Genomic DNA, 18,899 nt, shown 5'->3' with positions numbered 1-18,899 from the left:
CTCCACAGGGATGCAGTGCAGGGTACCTGGTTACCGGCAGACTTTCCAAAGATAACCAAAGCAGCAGAGGAGGTGTATGGGCAGTGGCCACTGACAGCCTGTCTGAAATCTTGTTGGGGCTCTCTTATGGGGAAAAGGCCACAATTAACGTCTCAAAGCCTATGGGACTTATCAAGCCATTAAACGCTGGTTTAGAGAGCTAAAAGACTACTATTGGTGGGCCTTACATCTTTTTACAAGTTCACAGCTGCCAAGTTTTGTGCAGATGTATATGGGACATTTTGTGCGAATTTATTCGCAATCATGCAAATTACCTCATTAAAATGTGTGTGTTTGTAAATTTCCATAAACTTCAGCTTAAGGTCATTGTGCTGTGCCCCAAATACTGGTGGGGGAATGACAAAACTTGGCAGCTGTGGCAGGTGCTGAAGGATGTCTAGGGAGTAGGTGGGCATTGGTGAGAGCTTTCAAAGGACAGAGGAGCACCAGGGCCTGTGGTGATGTCCGTGGGGGTTGGGAGATAGCTCTGGGGTAGTTCGGTTTGCAGGGGCACTGGAGGGGAAAGATGGATTTGTGAGTGGTGGTGGCATGGCGGGAGAAGAGAAGAGCTCAGTGGCTGGGAATAGAGATTGTGGGAGGGAGAAGCTGTGTATAGTTAAGTTTGGGGGATTATCAACAGAGTAGCAGAGGAAGCTGGGAAAAGGTAATTGGGGTTTATGGGGATGTCTAGGGAGGCAGCTGGATGGCTGGGTGAGAAGTTGGGGACAACTGGGTCTGTGGGAGTGCCTGGGATATGGGGATAGCTGGATGCAGGGTTGTGGGCTGGGTGGAAGCCGGGACCTGCTGAGGAAGGCAAACTTGTTGCTATGGGAGGGAGCGTGGGACCAATACTGGATCCTCCTCGCCACCTGTCCCTGCCTGCACTTGCTGTGGCTGCCACTTGGCTCCCTCCCAGCTGCTCTTTCCCCACTTATTTCTTACAAGGGGAGCAGCAAGACAGAAGCCACTTGTCTGCCTGCTCAGCAGTTGCCACAGCAGCCCCAAACGTAGACCATTTCTGCAGTCCAGCTGCACGTGTGACATTTAGTCTGCGGGAATGCACGGGGGGATTGCATGCATGAACGCCACATGAGATATGTGACACCCGGCAGGCCTGCAAATTGCCCTGTCAGCATGGGACTGGAACGCTCAGCAGGACAACTTTTTCCCTGTAGTTACTTGCAGCCTCAGGCCGGCTTAGGCACAAATGAAATTGTATCTGAACATGGCACACATTTTACAAATCTATTTTAAAATTAAAAAAAAAAAAGGGGGGAGGAATAGCAAGTGGAATCCAGGGACAGGCTAGAACATTAATAAACGCACTAAAGTTTCACACTGAGTGTTGCCCTTGTACACTCAGATGTGTCTCTCTTTTCCCCATCACCAGAAAGTCTGTGGCATTGGATCTGTGGAGAGATCTTATACAGAGTATACACAGCTGTTGTATGGTGTCTTTGCATTTGTGTGCGCTTGTGATATACGTACTCTATAGGAACATTTACAGTACAATATGTCGGAAGAACTGTTCTTCTCTAGAATCCAGGTTGTTTTATTACCAGCTAAATGTTCTTTAAGCTACCTGTGAATGAGGGCATTGTGACATTTAGCAACTGATTTGATTGAACACAGATGTGAACTACACTCCATATGGAGAAGATGCAAAGGGAGAGATCCTGGGCTGTGTTTCTGATTTACAAATGGGGAGTTTGAATGCAAACTGGGTGACATGGACCCAGCAAGATAGATAAATGTCGCTCACTCACACTTCCATAATATAGTAAATGTATCCATTAGGCAAGAAAGAAACTGAAAGTTAGGGAGAAGTACTGAATAAATGTGTATTTAATTATTCATGTTTCACTGTTATAGGATGGTAGTATTATTATTAGGAATGACTGAGTATTTCCGTATACAACATGATATGTTGTATAACCCCCTTCCTCTACCATACAGCAATCCTAGACCTCAGTAAATCAGTTACTGGAGGACTAAGGGGCCATAGGAAAGCTTTGATGTTTTAATACAACTTCTGGAAGTGTCTCCTCTTGGTACTTCCTATAGATGGGCTGCAGCTACAGAGTTTGACTCAAGTTCCACAGTGTCACGATTTGGGTGACTTTGGCTCTGGATTTTTGATTTGGGCCCATCTCTGTTGCTTTCAATTACACTATTAAAGATCAGCCAAATGCCCTTAGCTCCATGTCGGGCTATTGGGCCATCCACTAGGAGCAGGGAAAGAGGGCAGTGCCTCTGAAAGCAACAGCCCTACACAACAGAGCAACAGCAGTTGGGAGATGGGAGAGCCCAGGCATTCCAAACACATGACATGTCCCAAGGAGTCCAGGAAACTCCCTTCCCCCCCCACATAACCCAAACTTTTCAGAAGCTGCTCAAGCCAATGGCTGGTTATTGAAGTACATCCTAGCACCTGGGAAAGTGTTTGAAATTAATGGACAGGAAGCAGAAAACAACAGGAAGAAAAAGGGAGGTGCTTGATAACGGCTAAGTGAAGGGGGTGTCATTTGACAGTGTCGCTGTTAGAACTGGTTGAGAATTTTCTTTTCTTTTTTTGGTGGAAAATAAAGTTTTCACAAAATCAAAATGGTCTGCAGCACAGTTTTGATTTTACTGAATTTTTTCCATTTTCAGTCAGGAAAAAAAAAATTGGGATTGGATCAACCTAAGTCTGTGAACTCTTGAACTGTGCTGTGCCTTGTGACCTCTGCCTCCATTCTCCTTAATGGGCTGGGCTCCCTGTCCCGAATACATCTTCCCATGATGCAGCACAAAAGTTAAACCAGAGATAAAACCACCAAAAAAAAAATCAGTGGATGTGTAGTCTGGCCTGGGAATCCAGCCCATAGAGGAGAATGGGGGGCAGAAGCTTGAACTACATCTCCCATGAGGCACCACGGCAACTCAGAAAACAGAGACTAATGTTGAACAAAGCTCAAATGAAACGTGTCTATACTTTTTAATCAAAATCTTTGAGAACTTTCCATTCCAATTTTTTTTTTTTGGATATTTCAAGTTTTCATTGTGAATAGGCAGACTAGAAATTTTTATTTTTTTATTAGCGCTAATCACAGGAGCATTTCCAGCTGTAGCTTCTTATGAGCCAGCTCTGTCTGCAGCAGCAGTCACAGGTTGGCAGGAGAAGGCTGTGCTAAGCTAAGTAGAGCACCCTGTGGGTATTTTACCCATACAGTGTGATACGGATGGTAGGGGAGGGAGAAGAGTTACTTTTGGTCTAATTAAGACAATGATGCTCAAGGGTTTAGGGATGGAATCCAGAGCAAGTCAGTGGTTCCAGTCCAGCCCACTGAAAGACATTGCCCAGTAAATATCTGTTTGGTGACATATGTGCAATGAGATGATGTGTCATGGTCCAGTCCCCAATAGACAGGTGTTGATTCTGCCTGTCCCATAATTGGCAGTAACTGCCCTTGTTGGCAGTCTCAGCAAAAAGGCTGAGTATTGAATGGTCAATGGATATTTAACTCCTTTCTGCAAGGGCTGGACGCTGCTAGTCAGGGTTGAGGCACATGGATGGAGGACGGTGTATTTCTGTGGGAAGCATGCATTGCCTCTACCCTGCATTCCTTTCTCCAGATTTGTAAATCTAGCTTCTATTTGCCAGCACTAAATTCACTGAAGGATAAAATTACAAAATTCGAAAGTTTGTTTTTTTCCCCAAGTTCTCTCTTTTAAAATCCCATAGGAAAGGGAACAGCATTGTACACATCTGAGAGGAGAGCTTGTTAAGATACTTTTGGGTGCAGAATATTTTTGTTGTATTGAGCAGAGATTTCCACAGAGAGACATTAACTCTCCAACACTTTTCTTTTTTACACTTTTCTTTTTTGGAGTAGTTTAATCCATAGTGTAAAATCTGGTCTTGAATTTGATAGAAGGCTATGAAGCTCAACCCTCCACACACACACACACACTACTCCTGCAATCCCTCTTGCTCTCCTTCCCCCCCCCACACATTTTGGTTACACAGCTGGTGCAAAGGTCATTGCAAGTTCATTCCAATATTGCATTTTGACTTTTATATAATTCTAATTGTTTGGAAAATGGGAAGATATAGTATCTTCTGCAAGTAGCATAGCAATAAACATGTTCTCATCACAATTTACACATAGAGATTGAGTCCCTTGAGCTAACTCATCCCCCTCCTGACAGCTTTCATAAAGGATGATGGATCATTTTAAACTGACAGTTTAGGAAGATCAAAAATTCCCCCCTGTATTATTCTGAGCTCTTGTGTACAAGAGCTGTTTTATGTTCTGTGAAAGTTGTATTTGCCTGTAAGCATTGGGACTCTATTACTCTCCTTCACACTCTGTTCAGAGATGCTTAGTTACTAGGGGAATCTCTTCATCCTCCTTAGTACTAGACACTTTATTTTAAAAAGGTGCAAAGAAGAAGTGACCAACCTGAGAGTGGGATGAATGTCTAGCTGAGTGTGCTGTAGTATAGAAATGCTCTTCCAGGTTGTTACAGAAGGGTTGGCTTGACCATTTTAGGAGGGAGGGATTGGGCAGTGAGTTGCCTTGTCCTTCCAAACCACTAGTAGGAGATGAAATCTGCTGATGTGGTGCTTCCTCTTCTAATGCCACCAGGGCATGACTCTCTGGCTCAGCTCCTCAGCAGTGGACTTCAGTGAACATAGATCATTCACACAAACTGAGGGTGTGTACCATTGAGTGTATCCAGGGACCCATGCAATTACCAGTACTGCTTGTTTAAAAAACAGGCCTGGCCTATTACTCTCTTGGATTTTGATTTAACCACTGACATTCTTTCTGCATAGGGGTAAACCTATTTCACCAGAAAACAAAAAAACCCTGCTAATATCTGCAGCTTCTCTTTGATGTATTTCCCTGGCATCTGAACCCTCTGTTGTGTGTAGGGAGTAATGTGGGATGGTCCCCAATTGAAGAAGTGGCAATCTGGCATTCTACAGTGGTGTGCATTGGAAGAAAACTTTAGCTCTTGATCAATCCATCCCCTCCTCCCCACTTCTTCTGTAAGGCTTTTAAAGGCTACATGTGGCGACAAATTAGTTCTGGAGTCAGATCCTCCTCCTTGTTTCTTTTTGGCATGAGATTTATTTCTCACTGCATGTGCTTTTGTGACTGCACTTGGCGGGCTGCAGTTTGTTCAGCTGTCCATTCCTCAGCTAATCTAGGGTCTTGAAATAAAAACAAACAAGCAAATCTTTGGAGAAAGGGCACCACTTGAAGACATTGAGAGGCATTTGTTTCCAAGTTCTAGTTAGAGCAGCATTGGCCATAAAGATCCTAACAGAGGGAGAGCGCAATTCACATGGCACTAGCCAGAGTAAGAAAAATGGCTCTTATATGCATCTGCAATTAGGCTCCTTGGGTTCTTAATTTAATAAAACAAAGGGGTGATTAAATGATGCCCAGCCAAGTACCACAGTGACAACCTGCCAGGAGCGCAAAATCACACCTAGCTTGCAGATCACAGCTGCCCTCATCACTAATATGGCTGCCACAGAGATATTGGTCACATGCTCTTTGGACTGCCTCTCTGTGTTAGGTAGGAAGATAGCTTACAAGCAGAATTGTGACCAGTTCTGAGAGCAAGCATTGCTGCAGAAATTAGGGGACAACCCTCATGGTTCTGAGCTATTGTTGCACCATACAAGCTCAAGAAAGAAGAGCTTGCAGGACGTGGTTCTCCAGTCATTTGAAGAGGGAACTACTGAAGCTGAAAACTTTGTAGACTGCAGTTAAAATAACAGACTAGACGTAACTTGGGGGGAGGGGGCAGAATCTAGGGGATGGGAAGTGCCACGATACTCTGTTTGCGCACCATGACCAATTCCTTCTCCTGTCCTCATGCTGAGTTCTCAATCCGCTCCCACCCCCCATCCCTGCACACAATGCTCTGCATTGCAGATGTAGTAACTCTTTCCCTAGCTGCAGGTGCAAATATCATCCAAAGGAAACCATGCAAGAGTGTCGTGAGGCATCCACCCCTTTTCCTAATAACACCAGGACTAAGCAATCCAGTGCTTTCAAAAGTCCCTGTTTGCCCAGGAATCTCGGCACTGAAATTCTAACACTGAAAAGAGACACATAAGGCCAAATTTTCAAACTGCATGTATATTTGATTTACCAAGACATATATTTGCAGGACATATGGCTTGTACATGAAGTCTTTGTTTGCACAAACAACTGATGGGATGTTTATTTGCAGGTATTTACATGGATGAGAAGATGTAAACTCTAGAGGCACAGTTTAGGAAAATGTTGTGGAAATTCTGTTCTAATGTATCTTGAAGAATACAAATCATATTACACAAGGACCCATGTTCTAAACTTGCTTTCAACTTTGTTTTCTAGTTTCAGTATGCAGCTGCTTCCCAGTCCAATTTCATATTTTTTAAAGTGGATTTTACAGTTACCTTGGAATTCAGCTATGGCCCAAATTCTGGCATTAGAAGCGATTCTCTAGCTTTCATTACTTGATGCATACAATTTGTAGAATAAATGTATTATTCCTATTACAGTGTGACTGTCAATGTAAGTTTATTCTGTTACATTGGTTTTAAATCTCTTATATGTAAATGTGATATTATTTTCAACAGGCACATCAGGGATTTACCAAGGCGCCAATGGCCTGACCAGTTCTGCAGGATTCAGCACTATGCATCAGGTACAGCCTCAGTAGTTATTTCCAAAGTCCCTTATTTTAAACACTTAAAGATCTTCTAGGTCACAGAGACTGCCACAATGTTCACATGTATTTAAGGAGGCTAATAGTATATGTAGTCACAGACACCACCTATTTCCATGGATACCTGCCCCGGTGATTGACCTAACATCTGACCTTTTTTATTTTAAATAAATGGACACATGCACGCACAGCAATGGCGCAGCAGGGCTCTTTGCAACAAAACCCTGCCAAAACTGTCTCTCTCTCCTCTGGCGTTCTCTGACCTGGAACAGTAGTTGGGTTGCAATGCTGAAAGCATTTTAGAATTCTTATGGGGAGTCCTTGGTGTCATATTATAACTTCCTTAAAGCAGTGGCTTTCCCATCGTCTATAGAGGCTCCCCCTTTGTACCCTTTCCTCTGCTCTCTTGGCTTTAGGTAATAAATATGAATAAACAATCTGAAAGTGTCATACACAGACCCTGGTGAAAAGTTTGCTGTCTGAGCCATCTGTACTCTTCATTATTTGGGTGTACACCTGTCTGTGAGCTTCACACTTCGCATTTGTTGGCACCTTTATATATAGTGTATGTATGTGTGTATTATATAAGGGGCACACACAATATGAAAATTCAGGCTGCTTAATGGTCATCTTGGTGTACCAAACATGAAGACTGTCCTGAGCAAGTCATCTTGGCAGGCCAAGGAGCAGTAAATTCCAATTTTCTCCCCACCAGGAGTTGATTGTGGCTCTTGTACTTCTGAGAACAACAATGGGTTGTCTTTTTGTTTCATTGCTGGAAGACAGTATGGTCAGTAAAGGCCCATAGACATGCACCTGTTTGAAGTTTGAAAGTGACCTACAAAAGGGAAAAATAATTGGGTTTATGTCTTTTTTTTTTTTTTTTTTTTTTTTTTTTTAGGATGAGATTAAAAAAAAAAAAAACCTAAGAAGAAAAGGAAAAAGCTTTTGTTTTCTTTTCAGCTTTATTTATATTGGAAACTCAGATCTGTCTGCCCTTGAGGACTCTCTGGTGATTAAGAACTAGCGGAATTATCACATCAGACTAAAACACAAGCAGTTGGGGGGAAGGAGAGACTTTTAGTTAATTCCTATTTAAAATCAATGTCCAATAAACATTTCTGAGAAAGTTTCTTTGTTAAAAGCTCAGTATCCTACCCGTTAAGTTAAAGAGTGAGAGCTCACAAGACATATCTGAGACCCCCTAAACTGTCCTGCACAACAACCAGAGAAGAACTCAGGCTTGACATTCCTGCTATTTCTGAAGTTAAAAAAAAAAAAAGAAAAAAAAAGAAAAAAGGAAAAATATTTAAAACAAAAAATTCAAGCTTTCAGTCTTTCTTTATATGTCATGAAGAAGCAAAAAAATGGGCATTGACTTAAAGTTTAAAAAAATCCTTGGTAGGCCACCTTCAACCTATGATTAAGTTGTTCAGGGTTGAAATACCCGAAGCAGAGCTAGTTTCATTTTTTAAAAAGTTTGGTGATTTTAAACTGCTTACCCTCATTCTGGAACCTCATCAGCTCTCCCAACATGATGGGTACAGTGTTGATAAACAGTGAAACACCTTACCAACAACCACCCCACTGTGCTAGATTGTGGCTTGGAGGTCACTGGCACCTATATCCCCATAGCATAAGTGCATGTAGGCTGCTCTGGCTCGCCGTTCAGATCCATTGATGTGAATAGGCTAGCGATTGAATTTACAACAGCAACACAAAAATTGTGTTTTGAAGCACCCAGAGAGAAGGAATCTTGTGTGTTTCAATATCCCACCTCCTCACATTAAAGGAGGAGACAGGAAGAATGGAGGGATGGTATGAAGGACATGTAATGCTCCTGAGGAGCAAAACATAGCTGGAAGGTATTATTTTAGACCTCCTGACCTTGATGCTGTCCCTTTAATTAATCTATATGTCTTATTAAATCCTAAAGTGTGGTAAATAGTAAATAGTATACTCATCCCTCATGGAGAGGCCCTGCCCCTTATTTGAGAGCCTAGAAATGTGCTTTATGCTGAACTCAGCAAATAGACTTATAATTGTGATACTTTTGTTATGGGCCTGATCCAACTCTTACTGAATCAGTCAATGGACACTTCCCATTAACTTCAGTGGGAGTTGGATCAGGCCTAAGATTGCTTAAAATATTTCTCTCTCAGGAATTGAGTTCCAATGAGGTGTTTTGGAATTAGCCCCCCCAAAAGATCATCTGAACCTTTTATGGAATTAACTTACCTTTGAGAAGGGGAGATTGTTTAGGGATTCACTAGCTGAACTGTTTGGAAAATTTCAAACACACAGAAATGTATAGAAAATATTTTTGTGTGGCTTAGTGGATAGAACATGACTGGGACTCAGGAGCCCTAGGCTCTATTCCTGGCTCTGCCCCTGGTCTGCTTGGTGAACTTGGGCAAGTCACAACATCTCTGCCTCAGTTTCCCCATCTGTAAAATGGGGATAATATTAGTAGCCTTCTTTGTAAAGTGCTTAGGGATTTATTGCTGCAATGTGCTATATAAGAGCTGGGTATTATTTTTTTCATTCTGTGACCAGTTCTACAGCTGATCAAAAACTTTGAGGATAATAACAGGAAGTGGGAAATTGCAAATATTTTTGTGATTTCCCCCTTCTTCATTTTTCATCCTGTTCTTTTCATTACTCTTATGCTTATAACTGCTTACAGTGGCCATCTGTGTCATCTCAGTCCCTTTTGACACAGTAATCCACATCACTCCCCTACATAAAATTGCTGAACCCTGTGCTCAGAAAGGGCCAGCCATGGTGACCAGATCCCACAGAAGAAGGCAGGACTTTTATGACTCTTGTCCCCTTGTAAATTCTGCTGATGCAAATGAAGCAGAAATAGACTTTGGGCGAAGTAGAAATACCTACCAAAGTAACTTGAACAAGATTCTTTGGGAAAAGTATTCCTGACCCCCCACTCCCAATCTCACCTACTATGTGCCCAGATCCCATGACTCTTGACAGTACCTGCCACATGCATTACCTTACTTGCTTGTCTGTGTAGTACAAAGCTTGTGATGCAGAAGGATTACTCATGTCTCTCTTCCCCCCCAAAAGGAATACTCATCCTATCCAAGCTTTCCTCAAAGCCAGTACTCTCAGTATTACACCTCTTCCTACAACTCTCCTTATGTAACGGCGAATAGCATCAGTCCATCAGCCATCCCGACATCCACATACTCGCTCCAAGAGTCTTCACAAAACATCACTAGTCAAAGCACAGAATCACTATCTGGTAGGTGAATACATTGTATTGTTTAAAACCAGTTCACAGTTTTACAGGCTCAATCATATGTGGGCACAAATAATACAACTTTGCTGTCTGATATTTATGACTGTATAAATTTACACCAACAAATTAAAGTTCATAGAAAAGTTCTGTTATTTACACCTGCAATTTTGCACATGCAGTACCGTGTGTGCAAAGGATTATGACCTCACAACTTCAGGCATAAATGTAGAGAACAATTTAGAAAATGTTATCTCTATAAGAACAAACCATGAGTATTTCTTAATTGCTTTCTATGGCGCAAATGTGTTCCTGGTGTGAATGGTCTCACATCTTCAAATGAAAGGTGGTATAGAACGGCAAAATATTATTACTCATGACTTTTAAATAACAGGTAGTTTTTAGCAGTGATGAGCTGAATCCAGAATCCTATATCCAAATGCCCAAAAGCTAAAAAGTTCCTATCTAAATCCTAATTTTGCAGCCTCCCTCTACTTTTTAGCTAATTTCTAACAACTAAACATAATATCCAACTTTGTAAGTATGTTAAAAGGATTTCTAGTGATACTCTCTCTAAAAAAAAATTCAAGAGAAAATAGGTTGAGTTAAATGTCAATTATGAATTCCACATAAGGCACCAATACCTTTGAAATTATCTAGGCTCTCCTGGAGTGCTTAGTTTTCAGACTCTGAAGGCTCAAGTGGTTTATGGAATTACTGACAGATCATTATCCTCCTATGTACTGTTTAAATACAACTTTCAGATGTCACTTCCCCACTAAAGTTTTCATTGGCATGCAATAACATTTATATAAAATACCACATAATTTGTGGATGATCACAATATACGCCCATCGTATGGTCTGCTGACTTATGGAACAAATCCGAACATCTGTGGCTGTTCAAAAAGAAAAATAAACTAATATTGCATTAAAAAAGTGATCGCAGATTGCTTTAAAAGCAGTTGGAGGATTTTCTATTCCTTAGATCTTATCTCAGCCTACTTGAGAAACGATGATTTCAAAAAGGCTAGTTAGGAACTCTCCTTAAGAATGTGTCTGTACCAGGAGGGTTGAGAGGCCACAAGTTAGCAAGGTGAAAAGAAAAATGTTTGAAAAGGATTTGTAATTTAACATACGTGATATCTAGAGAGGTTTATGAAAGTGAATCCTATCAATTGATACTTTACATAGTGACCTTCACCTCTGATTTATTCTTTTCAAGTATTTCTAAACTGCTGTACCTGCTGTCCTCTGATAAACAGCTAAACTGAATTAAAACACACATGCATTTGGGAATATTTTAGAACTGGATTTTTAAAACAATTTATTTGTGGTTGAAAATGGCCTTTTTAATAATGAAAAATCACTGAAAAAAATAATTTTTTGAAATTTTGCTTTTTTTTTTAACCTTACCTTTTCCAATGGAAAAGAGAAAAGGGAAGAAAGGAAACCCTCAGAATACCAAAAATTTTAAAAAGTAAAAATGAAATTTTTTTAAACTTGAAAATTTCTTAAATTTTTGTGAAATGTTTCTATTGTTTGTCCCATTCAAACACAAACCTTTGGAACAAACATCATTTTTTATGTTTTATTTAAGTGGCTTGTGCAATAACTACCAAATACTAAAGCAGTTGTCTCACCTTTGCTTGAAGATTCTTCTCGGATAACATAAAAGTATTGCAAGAAACATTTGTGAAAAGAAATAAATTGCAAAATTAGGCTTTCAGTGGGATCCCTTTTCCTTACAATAGGAGAATATGCAACAACACCAGTAAAAGATATAGAAACAGACAGGCAACACCAAGGGTCTGACGGAAAGTTACGAGGCAGATCAAAAAGAAGCAACGATCCTTCCCCTACAGTTGACAATGAGATTGAGGTAATATTAAATTCCTTTTCTGATAGTAATCCAGCCAAGAGAAATTGTTACATTGATTTACAATTAATCCACTGTTAAACTAAAGAATGGTAAGAACCAAAACATAGGCAAGATGTTTGGGACCTATAGCCACCATGGCTGGTGTGGTTTTAAAAGAAAAATTATTGTTTAATGGAGTGTTTCAGTATAATCACCATAGGCAGAATTCTGCACTCTGTCCTTTAAGGCAGCTTTTGATTCTGTTATTTTGCTCTCCTGACATGATATCCTTCGGGGATTTCTATGCATATTGGGATAGCAGATTATCAGAGCTGATATGGAATTGGAGAGCAGAGTTTGATTTGTTTGTTTGTTTTACCTACCTTAAAAAGGCATCTATGATCTGTGCTTAAAGTGGTTTTGTTACGTTAAAAAAGACAGTCAAGTAATATTTTTTCCTAACTAAATGCATTCCTGAAAATGCTTAATGTGTGAATGTATTTGTCTTTTCCTCCCCCTTGTTTTCATCACAGCGTGTGTTTGTGTGGGATTTGGATGAGACAATAATTATTTTTCACTCCCTACTCACGGGAACCTTTGCATCCAGATATGGGAAGGTAAAATTTAATTCATATTTTTTTAACATTATTGTTTGTCCAGCAAAATTGCATTGGGAATTGTGGGGGCAGTTAATAAGGCAGCTTTTCAAACAGATGCTGCCTGTTTTGTTCAGACAAATGTTGTATAAATAAATCCAGTGGTATTTCCTTCAAACATGTGAAAATTTAATTGAGTTTCCCTTTATATTGTATGTAACCCCTCTTCTTCAAAAGCTTGCATTGTTCAGTTGCTGCTAGATCGGACACTGAGCTGTTGTTCTTTCAAGGCCTTTCTCCTAGGAGAAATAGCTTATCCAGCAGCCAGAAAGTAGTAACTCTAGCCTGCACACCATAATGTTTTCTGCTGGTCTATTGTTTTCATAAGAATCTCAGACAAATGATTTCTTTTTTTAAAGAGACCTTTTATATTGGCTAACCCAACTTCCTTCCAACTGCAGCATTGCATCTTCCCACTAATGATCCCAGGTGGCCACTTAAGGCCAGATTTTTAAAGGTATTTAGGCACATAAATTTTCAAAAGTGCCTAGGGCCTACTTGCACCTATCCACATCTTTAGGGTACATAAATAGCTTTGAAAATCTGGCGTTTAGACTGATGACAGCATTTTATTTAGCAAACCCTATCTGTAATTAATAGAGGAAGCTTTGAAATATACTGAACTTGGCTGCTAAAGAATTCTGAAATAGCAGATACTTAATAATAGTGCCTATGCCTCATTTATTTGTATGGCAGTTTTTCTATGATAAATAATTGTTCAAATGACCGAGTTACATAATGTCAAGCATTTTTAGATGAGGAGGGAGGAAAAAAGACAATATCATTATCTAATTAAAGGTGGATAGCCTATTTGACAAGTGTTTCTGCACATGGCTTGTAACATTGCAACTTCATCAAGAGACTGGAAAATAATCCTGTTTCTCTTTAGAAACTAGAAATATGATTTGACATCATTTTATGTCTTTACCAGCTGTACTTGATTTATGATGGTTATAACAAACTGGATGTGTAATTAGTGAGATAGATTTATTGTCCGTTGTTAGATGTACATACTTGTAAAGGATATAAAATGGTGTTTGTGGTGCAGAAATCCACTGCAGCATTTAGAATGCCACTAACACTTCTAGCAGCACCCTCTGAAAATCAAGCACACATTTCCAAACAGGGATTTGTTCAGGCCTATGTTGTACAAGGCAACGGGAGTAATTACTTTTCCCACTGAATGTAATGAATGAGACAATTTTCAGCAGACATGGGGTAAGTTCTCACCTTGCTGCAGGGGAAAAAAATAGAAAAGGAACAAGCAAGATAGATAAAAAAAACTCGTGCAGTCATCCAGAGGATGGTGGTAAATGGCTGATGGGGAGTTTCCCTAATGGAGGGCAACTCCATGCTGGTGCAAAGTGAATTTAGGCTAGGATTTTCAAAAGCACATGCCAGAGGCATAACTATTCCCATTGACTTCAGTAGCAAAACATGTTGATTTCAGTGGGAGTCTTACCATTCGCTTTAATGGAAGCTGAATTAGGCTAATCCTGAGCACTTTTGAAACCTGCTTGCATAAGGGATTGAGGGGAGAGTAAATAGGAAAAGGAAAACTCATAAGGCTGTCCAGTATGGAAAAGCTCTATGGAAAGTAACAAAATGAAAATCTTTCTGTAGGGTAGTTCCTAAGCATTCTGTAGAATGGAGAATTAAAGGACTTTAAGGGATGGTTAAAATATCTTTAGAAAGGGTTTCCTTTGCTATTAAATTCTGAAAGATTTTTTTTTGAGTAACTTCTATAGAACCCCATTGAATTTCTATAGATCCTATTGGTTTCATCTGTATTAAATTCCATATAATTTTTCTATAAGGAAAATGGCTTCATACTAAAATGATTATTAACAAGATTTTGATCCAAAGACCCCCATTGAAATCAATGGGCTTTGGATCAGCCTTAAGTCAAAAGGAAAATTGAACACAGACACAAACTTCTGCCATGGGAACCATTAAATAATAAGCACAATCCAGAAGCTTTTAAGCAAGTTGAATTCACAAATATGAGCCAAATCAGACTTGAATAGCGCTCTGAAATTTCATACCTGAATAATACAGAAAGTATTAATCTTAAAATAAAAATATCTCAAATATTAAGGCCTAAAATTATTATTTTTATCCATAATTGGTATTAAAGATACACATGTCTCTAATTAGACAGATACATTACTGGTTAAATCTTTGTTTTGTACATTCGCTGAGGGAGTTGGGATTAGAGCCCTGGGTCTTTCCGCTCCAAAAGCCCACAATTCTATTCGCTGTAGCTCATTGACCATACTAGTAGGATAGAGCTGACCAAAACATCTTTTTCAAAAAAAAGTTCATATTTTTTACCAATTTTCATCAAAACTTCATTTTGGTTGAAATTTTCTGACCACATCTAGTGCTGGAACTTCTAGTTATTCTCTCCAAGTCATAACTATAAGGCAGCAAAATCCCACTCAAAGCCAGTCCATTCCTTAGGTAATGAGCTTCTTGGAGCAGAGACTGTCCTCTGGAAGTGTTTGGAAAGCACTTAGCACATAGCACCAATAAATAATAATAATAATTGAGCACAAGGTGGACAAATGACTTGCTCATAGTCAAACACATGTTAATGACTGAACTTGGACTACTACTTCTACTTATCCCCTAGCCTCAGTCCTCTGCTCTGGTCAGCAAACTACGCAGCCTCCTTATATTTAATCTTAAACAGTTTCCCATGCAGTCTCTGCAACATAATCCCACTATTGGAAACCAAAAGTGGTCTGTGAACTCCAGGTCTCCCTTTCCTTCCTTTTCAGGGTATTATTTTTTCACTAACAAATGTCAACAAGTGGAATAAAGTTTTTAAAAGAAGTATTACCCATGCTTTCCTGGGGAGGTGGAAGGGGACAGCTGTAGAAGAGATGAGACTTGCAGTATAATGGAAGCTACTGTGCACCTATGAGTTGTATTTGTATTGTGAAAGGTCACCATGTCATCCTGGAAGTCAAAAGATAGACTCATATGCAGGAGTTGAGGGTACAATTCCCAGCTGAGCCGGTTGGGACAGATGCTGGTCCTGAGCTGCCATGCTTGTGATTAAGGGGATATGTCATTGCTGTTCCCATTGTGAAGTGGTTTAGCTATCAGAATAACACTTTACACGTCCATGGAAGGCATTTTGAGTTTTTGGCCTAGCTGAATGTCGTCTGGAAGATGGCAAGCTGGAGAAAATTCCTCTACCCCCTTCCTTCTCAGCAGGAGGCCCCTCAATGTGGAACAAAACAAGATTCCACAGCTATATCCAATTAACCCTGAATATTGTGTTCAGTAGAGTTTAGAAACCTGTTCCACAGGCTTCTGCTTGCAGTATGGGTGTAGAGTATTTGCTGTGAGACTAGAATCCTTAACAGATGTAGCAGTTCATTCTTAAGGCGTAATACACCATTCACCCTGCCTTTCTGATCCCTTCAGGCACATATTAAAGGGAGCTACCTGCAGTAGAAAGGATGATTGCACTCTTTACTAGGTCTGTATTGGCCTCTGAGGAAAACACAAGGGGAAAAACAAGCTAGTTGAAACCAAGTGCAGTGCTGCTAGAGCTTTAGCTGAATTGGGTGCAGAGATATTAGAAAAGAGGCTGGTACACTACAAAATCCTTGCCTAGCTGGCTTCATGATTGAGCTTGATAAATGTATGGAGGGGATGTTATGATGGGACAGCCTAATTTGGCAATTGACTGATCTTTGACTACTACCAGTAAATATGTCCAATGACCTGTGATGGGATGTTAGATGGAGTGAGTTCTGAGTTACTACAGAGAATTCCTTCTGGGTGTCTGGCTGGTGAGTCTTGCCCACATACTCAGGGTTTAGCTGATCACCATATTTGGGGTCGGGAAGAAATTTTCCCCCAGGGTAGATTGGCAAAGACCCTGGGGTTTTTTCGCCTTTCTGTGCAGTATGGGGCATGGATCACTTGCTGGTGGATTCTCTGTATCTTGAAGTCTTTAAACCATTATTTGAGGACTTTAGTAACTCAGTCATAGGTTAGGGGTCTATTACAGGAGTGGGTGGGTGAGGTTCTGTGGCCTGTGTTGTGCAGGAGGTCAGACTAGATGATCATAATGGTCCCTTCTGAATTTGAAGTGTATGAACTAGTTTTGGTCCCTCGTTCCAAGTTCTGGATTGAAATAAACAGACACAGGGCAGAAAAGTGCCTCTTTAGGTGCTGTTAATTTAATACTTGGTAAAGGAAATTAGCAAATATTCTTGTCAGGAGAATTCACTGACCGAGTATTCCCCTTTTCCTACACCCAATTTTGGGAAATTTCTAAGCCTGTTCCTCATAGCTTCTATAATCTTAATTGTTAACAGATTTTTCAATTTGCACGTCCCAATTCTTAGGGGTCTTTTCTGCATTCCTTCCCATTAGCAGTGAAACATAATTATTTTATAGTTTACTCCAACAATTCTTTAATGGATGGTAGAGAGAAAAAGGGGCACTAAATATGTTTTTTTCCCAGCTGTTGGCATGTTAAGTAAGGGAAAATAATATTTCTTTTCTCCCACACTTTTTCTGTTTTGTATATTTAGACTAAGTTCTTTAGGGCAGGTAATGTCTCTTACTCGGCTAGTATAATGCCTAGCACGATGGTACCCTAATCTCAGGTGGGGTCTCTTAAGTGCTACTGTAATATAAAAAATAGTGACTAACCAACTAAATCTAGTATTGTAATTGCTCCTTCCATAAAATAATGTTACACTCAAGCTTTGGGGACAAATAGAATGAGTTTTATTTTAGCACTGAACTACAAAACTGAAAATTTCAGAAAACCGATTTCCAATTTTAAAATAAAACCTGAAACCAAGTGGTTTGCAGTTTCACTTTGCATGTTTGGTGCAACTTTACTTAGGAACACTGAAGAAACTTTAGGGAACAAAGGGAAACTACAATAAGGTGAAAGGAAAAGGGTCTTCACGGTGAGCACTATTTGACTGTGGAATAAACTTTCCAAGGGAAGTGGTGAAAGCTCCATCATTTGGGACACTTTAAAACTAGCCTGGACAAAGCACAAGAAAATATACCATAGGGAATAATCCTCTATGCCCATAGAGCCTCCGTTCTGTGTAACCTCATTAGTGACAGGTTCAAGTCTGAGGGAGAAAATAAGAACAAATCTGAACCTGAACCTTGATACAGTATATTTCTGTGTTTTCCTAGTCTTTTGTGTGCTAGATTGACTTTTGAGATTTCTACTCCAAAAGTAGCTTTAAGGCATTTTCAATGAGACCTAGGGGAATTATGTACCCAATTCCATTGACTTTCCATGGGGATTACACGCCTAGCTCCCTCATCACGAAGTCTGGCCAGAAAACAAGAATTCTGTTTCACAGAGAATATCCAGGTTTCAGCATTTGGTTTTGTATTGGGACAAAATCTTTTGAATTTTTTTCATGGAAAAATAAGGCAGAGAGACCTCCCCCATAATAGTTTGTAATCCGTTCATCTGGGACGTGAGAGACCCACATTCAAGTCCCTGCTCTGCCTGATTTGGAGCAAGAGTTTAACCTGGGTGTCCCACATCCTAGCCACTAGCCATATTCTAGCCACTGGGCTATCATGGGATGGGTATCTCTCTCTTGTTTTGTCCAGAAATTCCATCCTGGACCTAAGAAACCTTCCTGACAAAAGAGAATTGGCATTTTCTGACAAAAAATTTCATCAAGAAATTTCTGACCAGCTGTACACAAGCCCTTTCAAAAATTGCAGACATGATTTTTTTTTCTGCCTTTATTTTTGCCTAAAACAGCTTGTGCTGTGCATTGCCATGTGCTCATACAGGCCCCCAAATCTAGCATCCAACTGAAACGCCATCGGGATTTAATCAAATCCGATGGTGATTCATGATTCTAATGGCTGGATCTGTCCTTTACTACTTTACAAACTGAGAAGGAATAAAAAGCCATTTTATTACTTGGCAGTTAAAAACTATTTGTAGAAGTTGCTAAGGTTCAAATCAAAAGCGCTCTCCCTTGAGGACTATTAGTTAATTCAGAGTGCCTTGGGCCCTCCTCCCCACCCCAATTCTTCTTCTTTTGCTTGAGATGTGACCCTATATCACTACTGCTGGTCAAACATCTAAGAGTTTTCTGTTCCTTTGACAAACATGAGCCAAAGTGCTTAAGGACATCTGTTTATTTTATTTCTTTAATGAGAAAACCTTCCAATTTCTCCCTGGCTCAGCTGTGTTTATTTACATTTTGTTAGTCATATGTGCTGGGTACCTCAGGACATTAACAACCTGCAGAGGCCTAGGCTAAAGCCTGCTAGCAGGCATCCTGGTCAAAAAGGCAGAATAAGCCCTTTCTAAGGAAAACAGTCTCTATAAAATAGATTTTCAAAAC

The 18,899-nt window shown here is 40.1% G+C and overlaps 1 protein-coding gene across 6 annotated transcripts in view; it reads left to right on the top strand.

The window, feature by feature from the left end:
• The window catches only part of EYA2 (EYA transcriptional coactivator and phosphatase 2), a 153,889-nt gene that overhangs the window by 73,375 nt on the left and 61,615 nt on the right, over positions 1 to 18,899 (top strand). For all 6 annotated transcript variants that reach the window (XM_067554329.1, XM_067554326.1, XM_067554330.1 and 3 more), the window contains 4 exons: positions 6,668 to 6,735; positions 9,841 to 10,018; positions 11,766 to 11,893; positions 12,406 to 12,489. In XM_067554329.1, coding sequence (XP_067410430.1) covers positions 6,668 to 6,735; positions 9,841 to 10,018; positions 11,766 to 11,893; positions 12,406 to 12,489 — 458 coding nt within the window. The remainder of the gene's footprint in view (positions 1 to 6,667; positions 6,736 to 9,840; positions 10,019 to 11,765; positions 11,894 to 12,405; positions 12,490 to 18,899) is intronic.

This window comes from Emydura macquarii, unplaced genomic scaffold (assembly GCF_026122565.2).
Source record: "Emydura macquarii macquarii isolate MOO-44397 ecotype Brisbane River unplaced genomic scaffold, CSIRO-AGI_Emac_v2 contig_1483, whole genome shotgun sequence".
Taxonomy (NCBI): Eukaryota; Metazoa; Chordata; order Testudines; family Chelidae; genus Emydura; species Emydura macquarii.
The sequence above is the reverse complement of the archived record's forward strand: the minus strand, read 5'-3'. Positions and strand labels throughout refer to the sequence as shown.